At 41.9% G+C, this 16,177-nt stretch overlaps 1 protein-coding gene across 1 annotated transcript; it reads left to right on the top strand.

Moving 5' to 3' along the window:
- The first annotated feature begins 2,787 nt into the window (after nucleotides 1-2,787).
- LOC132207914 (uncharacterized) lies at nucleotides 2,788-15,046 on the top strand. The gene is made up of 5 exons (XM_059643734.1): nucleotides 2,788-3,109; nucleotides 7,139-7,585; nucleotides 11,117-11,220; nucleotides 12,089-12,216; nucleotides 14,977-15,046. Exons 1-5 carry the CDS (start codon nucleotides 2,788-2,790, stop codon nucleotides 15,044-15,046), a joined length of 1,071 nt encoding a protein of 356 aa, XP_059499717.1.
- The last annotated feature ends 1,131 nt before the right edge of the window (nucleotides 15,047-16,177 follow it).

Raw genomic sequence — 16,177 nt, 5'->3', positions numbered from 1 at the left:
ATGTTGAAGGAAGCTTAAGGTACTTAATGGCATCCTGCTGTTCCAAATGTTCCTCTGACACATTCAGAAAGTCCTCAGGGGATTGGAAAGGTGTTCACAAAGAATTCAAAGTGTACGCAATATCTCTTTTTTCCTTTATTCATCCACAGGATATGGGTGTAGTTTTTAGGCAGCATTTATTGCCCATCCTAGTTGCCTAGAGGGCAGCTGAGAGTTAGCCACATTGCTCTGGTTTGGGGTCACATGTCGGCCAGGCTAGGGAAGGATGGTGGGGATGGGTCTAGGCCCGAAACGTCAGCTTTTGCGCTCCTAAGATGCTGCTTGGCCTGCTGTGTTCATCCAGCTCCACACTTTGTTAACTAGTAAGGATGGCAGTTTGCATCCCTAAAGGACGGATCGGTTTTCCCCAACAATTGGCAATGGTTTCATGGTCATCACTGGATTCTTAATTCTGGATTTCATTTTATTATTGAATTGAAATCCACAATCTGCTTTGGCAGGATTCAAACCGAGAATGTTATCTTGTTCTCTGGATTAACAGTCCAGCGATAATACCATTAGGCCATTGCCTCCCCATTAGATAACAATTAACATAGAAGCAAAACACTGCAAATGCTGGAGATCTTTAGTATAATCAGTAAGCGTTGGAGAAACTCAGTTGATCAGGCAGTCTCTATGGTGACAGAAATGGAATTTACATTTCGAGTCCAGCATGACTCTTCTTTAGAACTTTGGACCAATTAAAACAGAGCTGCTTTGGTGGGTCAGTGCCATCCATGAAGAAGCTACCAATCTGTCGTCCGCAATGTCCTTTTCCCAGAGTCTTGATTACAATAATGAAATGGTTACGTTGTAACAGAGGCCATTCAGCCCAATGTGTCCATGTCAATGTTCATCTTACCCCCTGCTTTTTCCTGCAGCCTTGGGAAGTTTTTCTTTTTTGAAACATCGGCAAAGCAACCACCTTCTTCCTAAATTAGACACAGTGCTCCATTAGAGGGTGACCTGTGTTTGATATAGGTTCATCATAACTTCCTCAATTCCTTGTTATTCTTTCGGAGTTGTGCATCACCCCTTTTCCTGCCTGATAGTGACATCACCATCTTTGAAAGAGCTATCAGTTAGTCCCACTCTCCTCACCTCTCCCCTGACACTTCCTTTAAATTAGAGATCTGACACATTGCTAAAAGTTACTGTGGAATTTGCTTCCACTCCGCTTCAGGCAGGACATTACAGGTCACAATAGCTGCCCAAGGAAAATATCTCTCTCCTACATTTCTGAAAATTATTTGATATGCAGTGCTCAGTTGTTGAATATCTGCAGAATGCATTTTCCAAGTGGATTTCAGAGAACATTACTCCTGAAATCTTCAAGTAACTGAGGACACAACATACTGTATTTGAAACAAAGCTGTTTGTTGCATTACAATAATGACTTCCAGTCACATCAGTGTCATTAACTCAGAAAGTAAAATAACCAACTCTCTGAATTAATTTGTTTCAGTCCTGAATGAGAATACAACAGCAACAACAGCAGAATCCAATTCCCATCATCACTTATGAACTCATTGGTCTATCAGCGGGTGAGATGTCTGAGGGAATCCCTTTCCACACACTGAGCAGCTGAATGGCTCTCCACAGTGTAAACTCACTAGTTTCTTCGCACACAGCAAGTAATTGGCTTGTTCCTCATTGTGAATGTGCTTGTGGTCAACAAATTACCGTGTTTTTAACACCCCTCTCACAGCCAGAACACTGAAAAGGTCTTTGATTAAAGTGAACAAGTTGGCGTGAAGCAAAACAACTTATACAAGTGATTCCATGCCCATACACACAGTTGTTGGATGTTCCTTCAGTGCAAACTCATTCATATCTCAGCAGAGTTCATGACTGAGTGAAAATTTTACCACATGTGAACATGCTGATGTTAAATAATGGGCTGAGCATCACATGCTCTCTTCCTGTCCCATGTGTAACAAACTCAAAGCATTAAATGATGCAGCAGACTATGGATTATGTGTAGCCATTAAATGGTATCTGATGGATATCTGCCACTTCTCAGTTATGGAAACACAAAAATCACAATGTGCTCCAGGTATCATCTCAGTGAGACCTCACATTGTTGTCGTTGCAATTCTATGTGTTTTGAATGATTTCCTTTGTAAAATGTGCCATCATTTCAGTTTTCCACCTCCAGAAGTGGTAACAGGCTAGAGTGGATTGAATGACCTCCTCTTTTCTCAGTCGACCAGGCACACGGGGACAGAAGCGCTTCCTCCTGTTCCTGAGCAGCAGTCTCAACACTCTGAATGATGTATCAAAGTTATGAAAGGATTTGATAACAGGGTAAGTTAAATACAGGAGCAGCATTACACAAAGTCAATGGGCAATAAATATTGTGACCCTGGTTTATGGTGTCTAGAAATTTCACCACTCGTCATTTTATGCACCTGGTGTGTTACTTTATCCCTGTCTCCTTTTGTAAACAGGGTGCAACATATACAACACTTCAGTGTTGTGACACTGCTCCTATATACAAGGAAGAAAAATTAACAAGATTGAAAGACTTATGGTCTTTCCATCAGCAACTCTGCTACATTCCAACCAGACTGAATAAATGTTCCCTTTTATTGTAATATGAAAAGTGATGAAAGGAAGAGGTTAATTGAACCTGTTTGTTCGGTGACTGTGATTAATGTTAGTCTCTGAGGTTTCAAATATCCCAGTGGAGGGTCTACTCATTTAATGATAAATTGGCCCTGTTCAGTGTGATAACCCATAGTATGAATGGGAGCATTACCAACAGCACTAACAGGGATCAGCAGCTCCACAGAGATGAGTAGGAGAGATCAAAATCTCAGAACAATAGAGTGGAATGTTCCAACGTTTGATCAGAATCTGAGAAGAACAGACTGGGCTGATCCAGCAATGGATCAGCATCTGAGAACATCACACTGGAATGTTTCAACAATGGACAGAAGTTTATCTGATGATGCTTGGTTTCTTGCTACATTTTACAATCAGATATCATTATCAGGGCGCATCAAATATGCAGTTTTCATTATTCAATATTTTTATTATCCTATCTTGGCTACCGTTGGTGTCCCTAGTAAGTATCACTGTCCAGTTATTATTTCTACAAACTGTATATGATTGTATTACTTTTCTTTTCATTTACTCTAATTTCTTGCCTGTTATTGTTCCCGCTGAGAATGCAGTTAGTCAACCTTTTCATGCACTCTCTCCCTCTCTGCTTCTGAAAGTTTCCATTGTGGGTCTATGTGTTGACCTAGTCAGTTTCAGCTATGAACCACAATCCATTGTATAATTGTCGTTGTTGTGTAATATTGGGAGCATGAAGGTCACTGTCTTCTGTTCTGGTTACAAACTCCATTTCCTTCCTCTGATTCATCCCATGCCTGGCCCGTGTCTGAGGCGGAAACAGGTGAGTCACAATTGTGGTGGTTCCTTTGGTTTGAACCTTGAGCTATGAAATACTGTCTCAATCATCTCTCTAACCAGCTGTTAACACTCCCAGGTTCAAATATCCAAAATGAAATCTGAATGGATACTCCACAGCTCGTATTCAAACTCAGGCCAAAACTCCCCCCACGCATCGTCCCTGTGCGCACTCATTGATGCATTTGGGCCTGGTAATACCATATTTAAATATTCTAAAGCACATCATCACATCTGTACATGAAGCATCTCTCAATTATTCTCTGCCAATTTCCTAACTTCTGCCAGTTGTTCATATTTAAACTAATTTTCTTCCTATGTGTTGTCTATCAAACAATGATTTTCACATCTAACACTTCTCCCCCCCGCCACAAACACACACATACCTCTCACACTTGCAGTGCACTGGAGGTATAGAGGCATAAATGCGTGGGAGCCCCAGTTACTGTCACTCCGCACTGGCTGCACATTTCCCAATGTTTGGCAGTTAGCTAGTGCAAGTTATTGTATCAATATACTGGCTAAGGCTTGCAATGATCCCCACATTGGGCAGATAGATACACGAGCATGGTTTATACAGTTCTCCATACTAGGCTGGCAACCTGTCCCAGCTTATGGTGTCTGGGCTGGTTATGTGAGGCAGATACCCTTATTTTTTCCCTCATGTTTCCGAGCATATTCTCAGTTAAATTATTATCTGTTTCTATCTTGAATGTGAATCTTTGTGTGAGTCTGTATCTTTCCCTGGCCTTCATTTTTCATTCAGCGCTGCCATTGTGAAGATTAGAAACAATGAAATATTGCATGTCAGGCTGCCATTCAGTTTCCTGTATGTCTCACGTGGTGCTCCATGTTTGATGGGGTTTTAACAGCTTTGACTCATGTCTTTGAAATTTGGGCTGTGCCTGTCCACTGAATGCCTGTGTTTGTCCCTCTCAGCTGATTGTGCAATAAGTAACACAAAGAAATCCCTTGAGCATTCTTGTAAAAGACCAATAACATTCAGGTGAGTGGCTTCTGACTGGCTCCTGTTATTGAAAAGTTATCGGAGGTGCTAGTATTGGTTTGCTGGAGGTTGTGCTGTGAGGTTCCTCAAACATTCAGAGAGACCTGACGATGTGGTGACAACTCTAGTTGGAGCTTGGAGAGTGTAGTTACAGCATCTGTGTCTGCAACATGAACCCCAAATGGAGCAGAAGCTGCAGAAAGGGGAAACTCTGAAATCACAGAGTCAGTGTGCGTGGGGAACGGGATTTGCCATATCCACCCTGGTTTTACCAAGAACAGCTTCCCAGGCTTCCCTTAACACAGGAGCAAAGTATGAGGGTATCCCGAATGGACAAGGAGCTGGTCACAGAGTGGTGTCATCTCCTTCAGCAAGACCTGCAACCTCACACCAGGAGGACGATGGTGCTGCCAGCGGCTGTTAAAGCCACTGTTTCATTCAGCTTCTATGATCAGGAACAGTGGTGACATATCCATTATCTCACATCAATGTCACCATTTGGTGACAGAGCACATCTGGTGGTGGAGGTGAATATAATGTTTTCTCCCTCAAGAGGGAGCTGTTGGTTGTATCCTTGTTTTTGCAGTATAACAATACTCCCAGTGGTGTCCATGGCTCTGTGGGACCCACATGTCAATGGGGAGAGATAGACGAACTGAAAAAAAAACTCTCACTCCATCAATGTTGGAGTGTGACCATGCACAATACATCATGTTGTTGAATATCCAATGTCCTGGCAGAATCCACAGCCTCTTCATTCAGAAGCAGGCAACTGTGCCCATCATCTTCAGGTCTCCACATAGAAAGAAAGAAAGATATCTCGGATAAAGGCCATCCCCGATATATGCCTCAAAACATCCTCCCAGAGACCACTCCCCACCATCAAACAGCCACATCAAAATATCCCGTGTGTACTGAGACCAACGGATCCACTCGGAACATCAGAAAGAAGACCATCAGGGGGACAGAACAACATTTCTGATGTCTGAATAGGTCATAGAGAACCATGTACACACTGTACCACTAAGTCCTGTCACCGCTCTTCATTTATTCAATGCACAGCCTTTAATACTTGCTGAAAAAAATCACACATTCACAGTTACCCAAAATATATTTATTCCTTCTGCCACATTTTCCATTTCTTATCCTTTTACAGATTCACTAGCTCCTGTTTAGAAATTAGTTTCCTCCCAAATAGCATTTTTTGACAAATTTAGTTCTAATGCATTTGTTCCACCTATCTAAATCATTGATATAATTTGCATTAGTTGAGGGCCCAACACTTGTCACTGAAGTTGTTAATTCTGTTAAACTGATAAAGACTAATTTATCCCAAATTTATCTGTTTCTCGCTCAGTAATCAGCCCTCCCTGTACTCCAATGTCTGCTGTACTTTCAGGAGGAAGTGTGACCTAACACAAGGGGCAGTATATTAAGTATGAGGATGAGACTTTGCCAACACCAGAACTGTGTGCTGGGTGCTCTTACAGATGCAGTTAGAGACAGATACATCTATGACAAGTAGTTTGGTGAGAATGTTTCCCACAGTCTGACTGCTATGTACTTTAGGCCTCACCCTGCTCAATCTGTGGTGGGCCTCTGAAGATACTCTTGGTGATGAACATTTAACTACCACATCCAGAGTACATTTTGTGCCCTTGTCACCTTAAGTGTTTCCTCTGATTTATTTTCAATATCGAGGAGAACTGATTCATCACTGAGTGGTGGTGTGGTGTGCAGTAAATGTCCATTATCAGGCAATTTCCCTGACCATCTTTGGCCTGTTATCATGAGATTGCTTTGGGAAATTTCAGCTAACTCCATTTATAAATTCAAACCGGCACAAGACAATAGCACTTCACAGGAGGCTCCACAACACCGAGGATGTCACCTAATAAAGAGACAAAAATTTGCCATCACACCTCACACGCTCGGCAAACATATTAACATCTAGGATCCGACATCAAATGATCAAGGTATTGTCTTAATCTTATTGGCTTTGTGTGCAAAGTGCCAGTTGAGTCAAGTTTGGGGAGAGATTTCCACCACGAGGCTGAGTGGATCTCAACAAACTTAATGGACAGATGGGCCTTTATGTAATACTTTATCACTGATATTTATTGTGACTGGCCGGACATCAGTTAATTAAACAAAACATAACATCCCGAGGGAAGAGACCCCGGTCCAAGGAGAAGAAGACACTGTTTCGATATCCCCTCAGGCAGTTCAAGGCGTAAATACATTTTCCCTATGTTTACATTTCTTCACTACAGAGAATAGATCACATTTTAGACTAAATGACAGAAATTTCCAAACTCAATTTTTCTTCAAGTAAATGAGAGAGAATTCTTCAAGATGACAATGTTTTCACCCTTTGCATTAGGAACTGTAAAGAAGTCATCTGTGTGTGCTCTCAAGTGACTGAGTGTGTGGGAATAGTCTAAAAGTCATCTGTTCCTATGGATTTGTGACTGAGAGTTTGGGAACTAGTGTGTCTTGTGATTTACATCACATTTTTGTAATTCGGAACTTACCTTTTGTCATTTCAGTTCCAATTTGATCAATACATCTCTGAGCACAGAGAAATATTTGAAAATCACTCTTGGTCCTCAATCAAACTGGTAACTTTACCTCCAGGCTGATGTATAATTTATTTGTTTTCCTTCCTCACAGTTAATGTAGTGACAATCTACGTCCTGCTTTATAAAGATTGTGGATTGTCTCCATGTGTCAGACGTTACCTGGGGGCCATGGCAGTGGCGGATCTACTGGTCATTATCCTCGACCTGATATTGAGACACATTCCCATTGTTTACAAGGAACAGTTTTATTTCCTGTGGTACATCCCTGTGTGTAATATCCACGCCATCCTGCTTTATGCAGCCTCTGACTGTTCTGTCTGGTTCACTGTCACTTTCACCTTTGATCGATTTGTGGCCATTTGTTGCCAGAAACTGAAAAGTCAATATTGCAGTGAGAAAACGGTGACTCTGATTCTGGGAGCAGTGACTCTGTTGAGCTGTTTAAAAAACATTTTCTGGTATTTTATGCTCTCAAGTCAGTATACACTGTGGAACGTTCCCTGGTTTTGTGATGCGTCACTCAGTGTTTATTCCTCTCGTGCCTGGGTCACAATCGAGTTCCTCCACCACATTCTAACCCCGACTCTCCCATTTCTCCTGATTCTGCTGCTCAATGTTTTCACCGTCAGACACATTTTAGTGACCAGCAGAGCCCGCAGGAGACTCCAGGCTCACACCAATGGGGACGGTCAGTGTGACACAGAAATGAGAAATCGAAAAAAATCCATCATTTTACTGTTTGTGATCTCAGCCAATTTCATCCTGTTATGGTCAATGTTAATGGTGTATTCTGTATGGATCCGGATGTATAATTTTGGGTATACATCTTTCATTCTAGATCGCTTTGTGCAGGAATTGGGCTTCATGCTGCAGCTCCTCAGTTGCTGCACAAACACCGCGATTTATGCCGTGACCCAGACTAAGTTCAGAGAACAACTGAAGAATGTGCTGAAATTTCCCTTCACTCAAATTAACTGATTAACAGAACTCACTAATTAATCAATAAATCAGTACTTTCTCATTACAATTCTAATTTGCAGCAATGAATTAGTCTATTTTTGTCACATTAGCCCGAGGATAGTGCTGAATTGTCCAAACTTACCACACAGGTTACAGGGCATGTTTCATTCAGTTTTCTTCAAAACCCAGGGTCCAGTGTGAAAAGGCACTGTCCCAATTACTGTACCTGTAACTGCAATTTGTAAATGGTAAAAACGTTTATTAAATGATGCAAAGCAGCACTTTTGTATTTTGCTTTTCTTTTTATTTAAGATCCTGGGCTGGCGAGAGACAAGGCAAGGCCCTCCTCCTCAGGGAAGGCTAGGGACAGGTGCTGAGGTCAGAAGTTGGGTTAAGGTAACTCTGTACTTCCTTTTGTCTCTATCTCCTGCCTTCTACTCAACACCCAGCAGTAAATCAGAGCTTACTTATCATTCATGGACAATATGCCTGTATGCAATTTTATTTGCGTGTGTGTGTGTGTGTTAGTTTATTTGTTGTTGATGTTAATGTGTGTGTCCATGGTTGTGTGTTTCTCTGTGTCTTCATCTCTGAGCAATGCAGTCTCTGTTGCTTTGGTGGTGAACCCATTCAAATGGGAATCAAAGTCTTTTGTTCTCTATCTCCCTGTTTTTCCCTCTTGTAATGAATTGCAAACGGAATCCTGGCATTTATTACAAAAGGATTACATTACAAAGGTAAAGGAGTGTTGTTACAATTATGTAAGGATTTGGCGAGAGCACACCTGGAGTATTGCATCTAGTTTTGGTCTCCTTACTTGATGAAGGATGTGTTTGCACAGGAGGCAGTTCAGTAGAGGTTCACGGGTTGATTCGAGGCGTAAATGAATTGTCATACAAGGAGAGGTTGAATCCCTTGATCTTCAAAACACCAGAGTTCTGAAGAATGAGTGGGGACCTGATTGAAGTGCAGAAAATATTACAGGAATGGACGTAAAATCAGATGTGCCTCTTTGTGGGACAGTATCGAGCAAGACCTAATGGATGTAGAGTGAGAGGACATAGATTCAAAACTAAGATGCTAAGAAATAACTTCACTCACAGATATGTGAATCATAGAACTCACTGTTCCAGAGTGAAGGGGAGACAGAATCAATCAACCAACTGATGAAAAGCACGACGAACGTCTTCAGGAAGCAGGCAGGAGAGCGGATTTGATACCTGAATAAGATCAACTCTGATTATGTTAAATGGTGGAGCGAGCTGGAAGAGCTGAATTGCCAGGTCCCTCTCCTAACTCCTATGTTCTATTGTTCCGAAACTGCAAGAATCTCACCCTTTGCTGGACTCCCTACAATACTGCACAAGGAGCAGTTTTTTTTTACCAGAAGGCAACAAATTCTGTGACTGAGATAGTAGGAACTGTGACTGTCTTGCTTTGCGCAGCTGAATGCTTTTGGAACACTATGGGCAATTGAGGACGGCCAATCCACCGAACTTGCACATCTTTGAAACCTACACAGACATGGGGAGAATGTGCAAACTCCACACAGTCAGCTGTAGTTGGAATCGAACCTGGGTCCCCAGTTCTGTGAGGTAACGGTGCAAACTACTGAGCATCCGCGCCATCTCCAAAAATTTGGCCATCTACCATAGCAGGATTTGAACATGGTACCTCAAACATTATCTGGGTTACTGGATTAGTAATCATGTGACAATACCATTATGTCATCACCTCCCAAATAAATAAGAGAACAAAGTGTGGAGCTGGATGAACACAGCAGGCCAAGCAGCATCTCAGGAGCACAAAAGCTGACATTTTGGGCCTAGACTGGGCAGAGAGCTGATGAAGGGTCTCGGCCTGAAACATCAGCTTTTGTGCTCCTGAGATGCTGCTTGGCCTGCTGTGTTCATCCAGCTTCACATTTTATTATCTTGGATTCTCCAGCATCTGCAGTTCCCATTATCTCTGCCCACCTCCCAACTAATTGTTATTTTTGGCTAACTACACTCTGTAAATCTACAACAGTGAGTATCATGTTTTTATGATTATGCCTTATTGAGATCTGTCTCCAGATTAAACTTAAAAAAAAAATTACTACCAAGTTAACCCAGTGTACTGTGTTTAGAGCAGTAAGACTGTGCTATTTCCTTGGTCTGTAGATTGTTAAGGTGAAATGATGGCTTTGAGTGGAGTGATGTAGTCTTCTTGTCTGATGTGGCAGATTAGGGAGAATTTCAATGTTCCTGATAAATATGTCTGCCGGAAGAATGTTTGTTTATGAATCTTATCAGTTCGCATGGATCAGTTACAGTGGCAGCTGAAGGCAATGAGGAATTTACAGGAGGTAGGGGATGTAATGGATGGCTGTTTCAGGAGGTAGACAAACTGCAGATACAGTCAGATCAATGGGTTACTTCTCAGAAATGTAAGAGGGATAGACATGTAGTGCAGGAGTCTCCTGTGATCATCGTCATCTCAAACAAGTTTGCTGATTTGGATAATGTAGGGTGTGATGGGCCTTTGGGGAATGAAGCACTCACAGCCATGTTTCTGGCAGCAAGGCTGGCTCCTCTGTAATGAGGATTACCTCAGGTTCCAAATAATTGATTGTGATAGGGAACTATCAAGTCAGAGACACAGACAGACGTTTCTGCAGCTGACTGTGAGACAACAGAACAGTGTGTTGCCTAAAGGTTGCCAGGGTCCAAGCTGCCTTGGAAGGGGACAGAATATTCTCAATGGTTCGAGAGTCCAACAGGAGGTTGTTGTCCACATTAGAACTAACAACACAGCATAATAAATGTATTAGGTTCTGAGGACGGAACATAGAAAATTAGGCAAGGACATAGGAAATATAAGCAAAGACAGTAATGCTCGAGAAAACTATCCACAGAACCTTCTCTGAATTTTCAATGACGGGATCAAGGCAAATTCATGTTTGCATGGCACACCCACTCAATGTTGTAAATGCCTTCGTCTCCTTAGTTTCTTTTCCTGCCTGATAAACCATTACACACCCGCACAGTCCCAGCGACCTGAAATATCAATGGGTCCGCTCTTCATCGAAGCAGTTGACAATGTAACTGCGCAATTTTCTGTATCACAGTCACAATAATAGCAACACCACTGTTGCTGGTGGAATTGATTGGGGATGCTGGGGATGAGATGTCCCAGCGGTACTTTTTCTGTACTATTAATCCAGGGACCCAGGTAATGACCCACACTCCAATTTGAATTCTGCCACGATCGATGGTGGAATTTGAATTAAAAGAAACTACAACGTTGATACGATGAAGCCATCATTGGTCATCAGGAAAAACCCACCTGGCTCACTGATGTCCTTTCAGGAAGGAAATCTGCCACTGTCACCTGGTCTGCCCTACATGTGACTCCAGACACACAGCAATTTGGTCAACTCTCATCTGCCTTTGAAATGAACAAGGCAGCCACTCAGTTACATCATTCACTACAAAGTCTCAAAGAAATGAAACAGGACATACCTAAGCACCAGCAATTCACAGCATGTGGACTGCAGTGGTTCAAGAAAGCAGCTCAAACACTTTCTCAAGGACAACAAGGAAAAGGAAATAAATGCTGGCCCAACCAGTCACACCTACATCCCATTAATGAATAAATGAAGATCACCACACTCAGGAAAGACAGACTCAGTTTAAACAGGGACTTGGAAACATATCTACAAGGGCATGATGTTCCGTATATGGGAAAAGGCTAAAGATAAATGTAATTAATCTCACATTTTATTTCCATCCCAACTGATCACCAACAATCCTTTTGTTTGCTTCTTTTTTGTCTTGGTCTCTCTTTCTCCATCTATTCAACCCATTCCTTCTTGCTGAAAAAGGAAACGTCCCTGTCACCAAAATAAAACATAATATTTGCCCGCTGATTTCAGTTCTAATTGATGGTTCGCTGACTCAAAATGCTAACTCTGTTTCTATTTTGACAGAAGCTGCCAAACCTGCTCAGTTTCCTCAGTACTTTGTTTCTTTTTTTGTTTCAGGTCTCCTGCATTGCTCTTTGTTTAATTTAACCATTGATTTTGTTTTTTTCATGTGAGGTTTACAACACTGACAAGAACAGCATATGTTCACTGCCATTAATTGCCCCTGACTGTGACCATTCCACAAGGCTGTATATCGCCAAATACATTGCTTTTGGTCTGAATTCACACTTAATCCAGCCCAGGTAATAACGATAGGTTTATTTCCTAAAAGACATCAGTGTAAGGAGACAAAGTGCTCCTGGTTTTATGAATGTTATTTGTGAAATTTGCTTCTGTTCTAACTGTGCTAGGAATTGAAACAGTATCTTTCGTGTAATAACCTGTGCCTCTCCAGACAACTGGAGGATAGCAAATGTGGCTCCCCTGTTCAAGAAGGGGAGTAGAGACAACCCTGGTAATTATAGACCTGTGAGCCTTACCTCAGTTGTTGGTAATGTGTTGGGAAAGGTTATAAGGGATGGGATGTATAATCATCTAGCAAAGAATAAATTGATTAGGGATAGTCAGCATGGTTTTGTGAAGGGAAGGTCGTGCCTCACAAACCTTATTGAGTTCTTTGAGAAGGTGACCAAACAGGTAGATGAGAGTAAACCAGTTGATGTGGTGTATGTGGATTTCATCAAGGTGTTCGATGAGGTTCCCCACTGTAGGCTTTGTACAAAATGCACAGGAATGGGACTGTGGGAGATATAGCAGTTTGGATCGGAAACTGGCTTGCTGAAAGAAGACAGAGGGTGGTAGTTGAGAGATAATGGGAACTGCAGATGCTGGAGAATTCCAAGATAATACAATGTGAGGCTGGATGAACACAGCAGGCCAAGCAGCATCTCAGGAGCACAAAAGCTGACGTTTCGGGCCTAGACCCTTCATCAGGGTTGGTCCGGAGGGAGGAGGGTAACTTCTTCAGGTTAGGCATCCCTGGAAGAGGCTTCGCAGTGAGGTTAAAATAGTATCAGAGATAATGGGTGGTAGTTGATGGGAAATGTTCATCCTGGAGACCAGTTACTAGTGGTGTACCGCAAGGGTCGGTGTTGGGTCCACTGCTGTTTGTCATTTTTATAAATGACCTGGATGAGGGCGTAGAAGGATGGGTTAGTAAATTTGCATATGACACTAAGGTCAGTGGAGTTGTGGATAGTGACGAAGGATGCTGTAGGTTGCAGAGAGACATAGATAAGCTGCAGAGCTGGGCTGAGAGGTGGCAAATGAAGTTTACTGCAGACAAGTGTGAGGTGATGCACTTTAGTAGGAGTAACCGGAATGCAAAGTACTGGGCTAATGGTAAGATTCTTGGTAGTGTAAATGTGCAAATAGATCTTGGTGTCCATGTACACAGATCTTTGAAAGTTGCCACCCAGGTTGACAGGGCTGTTAAGAAGGCATACAGTGTTTTAGCTTTTATTAATAGAGGGATAGAGTTCCGGAACCAAGAGGTTATGGTGAAGCTGCACAAAACTCTGGTGCGGCCGCACTTGGAGTATTGCTTTTACTTCTGGTCACCGCATTATAAGAAGGATGTGGAAGCTTTGGAAAAGGTGCAGAGGAGACTTACTAGGAAGTTGCCTGGTATGGAGGGAAGGTCTTACGAGGAAAGGCTGAGGGACTTGAGGCTGTTTTTGTTAGAGAGAAGAAGGTTGAGAAGTGACTTAATTGAAACATATAAAATAATCAGAGAGTTAGATAGGCTGGATAGGGAGAGCCTTTTCCCTAGGATGGTGAAGGCAAGCACGAGGTGACATAGCTTTAAATTGAGGGGTGAAAGATATAGGACAGATGTCAGAGGTGGTAAGACTAGTAACGGAATGGAATGCTTTTCCGGCAATGGTAGTAGATTCGCCAACTTTAGGTACATTTAAGTCATCATTGGATAAGCATATGGACGTACATGGAATAGTGTAGGTTAGATGGGCTTGAGATCGGTATGACAGGTCGGCACAACATCGAGGGCCGAAGGGCCTGTACTGTGCTGTAATGTTCTATGTTCTATTACCTGCCCAGCGATGTAACTACTCTAACCTGGTGTCCCTACTGTGAAGTAACTTTGGAGAAAAGGACAACATTATGATCAAAATATTTGTAACTGGAAGACAGGTCAGAAAAGAGCTGGAATTATAACGTCTAGCGTAGATAATGGTTTATTGGCAAAAGCGCAAAGGCAGAGGGAGAGAGTGGGGATATTATGGAACTGGAATTGGACAGGTTTGATGATGGAGACAGTAGCGAGATATAAGTCAAAAAAGGCCCTCAAGACTGTGGACAGTCTTGTTCTCAGATGTGTGTGAGGGACAAGTCTGAAATTCATGGATACTGACAGGATGTTTTAATTAAAACTGAAGGTAATAGTTTCTGCCTTTGCCAAATATTGGTAACAGAAATTGCAATGGAGTTGAATATACTTCATGGAAGTAATAAATGAGCAGAGATAGAGACACTTGCCAGGAACACCAACAATAGCGAGAATCGGATAGTGACCAGCCTGAATACTCATCAGTCCAGCTCTTATCCGACTTGGTACTGTTGACCGATGCCTCGTAAGATAGAAAAGACCATAGAATAAACTCCTGTCCATTGTTGTAACATTCCAGTCTATTGTTCTCAGATTCTGATCTCCCCTCTCCCTCTATGTGGAGCTGCTGCTCCCTGATCATGATGTAGCTGTTGCTTCCACTCATGTTATAGCATAACACACTGAATGGAGCCCCTTAGTAATAGGAGAGGGAAAGCCTCCGGTGACACAGTTAGAATCCATGGAGACTGACATCAATCACAGTCACTGAACAAACAGTTTCAGTTAACCCCTTTCAATACAACGCTTTCAGTTCACAATAACAACTGGGCTGGGTTGGATGCTAACATCGTTGACTATTGGTCTTATATCCCATCACAAATTGTTCTAAGAAAGCCTTTGGTGAAGGAAAATGATGGATGTTTTCTTGTTGTAGTTCAGATGGCTCTGCTGTGTTCTCCGTGTACAATGTTCTAACCACCTGTACCAACGCCCCAACAACCTGAAAAAGAAACACAAGCAAAATGTTGTGACTGTGCTGATCAGTCTTCCACAACCAAAATATTGTCACTGGGCATAGTTCCCTGACCATGCAGAGGAAGTGCGGATTGTCTGGATGTTCCCCTCACTGCTGTAATAGAGTGATTTTGTGTCTTCAACACTCAATGTTTTTCATTGCAGTTTTTGTGCTTTAAAGCAGTAACATTTACATTTCTTGATTCAGTTTAAAGCTAAATGTGTAAAATGACATTGTTCTTTAAAGCCCATGGATTAATGTGTCAGGGACATGAGTATGACATGCGCTCCGAGACAGAGCGGAATCGGGGCAGTGGCTACGGAGACTGGAATGAAGTACAGTGATATCCCAATGTCACCAGTATTCAAGCAACACTGATTCTGACAGACAGAATGGAATGTAATGCAGAACAAGGAAACATGTTATATTTGGGAGATGGAATGCCAAACAACAATGTGAGCACAACACGATCATTTAAATATGATGTAGGGAATTATATATTATGTATACACTGTTTAATCACAGGGTATACAGATTGTTCACACCTGCACAAGGTATTCAGAATTAAAATCAGACAAAGATTTCAAAATGTTAGGGGTAGAGGAAGTTTTATGGACCATATTGGTAGGGATATTGCTCATTCCCAGCAAGTGCAGAGATGATATGTTGAGTGACCACCACCTTTTCTGTAATAATTCTGAGATATGTACGAAAAGTTTTCAGACCCTGAGGGGACAAGCCTTGTTAGTGAAGGGCACAGACTGTGCTGTCATGAATAATCTATTTCTGGTGTCTTATGAAGTGTAGCTGCCTCTAAATTATCTTTCCAATCAAAATTGATTTCCTGCAATTCATGCATTTAGGAGGATATTAGCAAAAAGGTTTTTTTTTGGAATGTGACGAAGAAACAGACTCTAGTGTAATACAAGTGTAAACAGCACAACAGCTCTAATGGAAACAGGAATGGACTGTATTGACCCAAATGTAACCAATTTCAACATCTGCCCCCATTAAGAAAAGCAAAATATAAGAAATGGAAATCTGAAATACAAACGGAAATTAGTGTAGAAACACAGTCAAGGTGGCAACATCTAGAGACAGATTTAGAATTAACATACCA

This window comes from Stegostoma tigrinum, unplaced genomic scaffold, assembly GCF_030684315.1.
Source record: "Stegostoma tigrinum isolate sSteTig4 unplaced genomic scaffold, sSteTig4.hap1 scaffold_203, whole genome shotgun sequence".
In the NCBI taxonomy this organism is placed as follows: Eukaryota; Metazoa; Chordata; class Chondrichthyes; order Orectolobiformes; family Stegostomatidae; genus Stegostoma; species Stegostoma tigrinum.
Note: the sequence above shows the minus strand (reverse complement) of the source record. Positions and strands in the feature narration are given on the sequence as shown.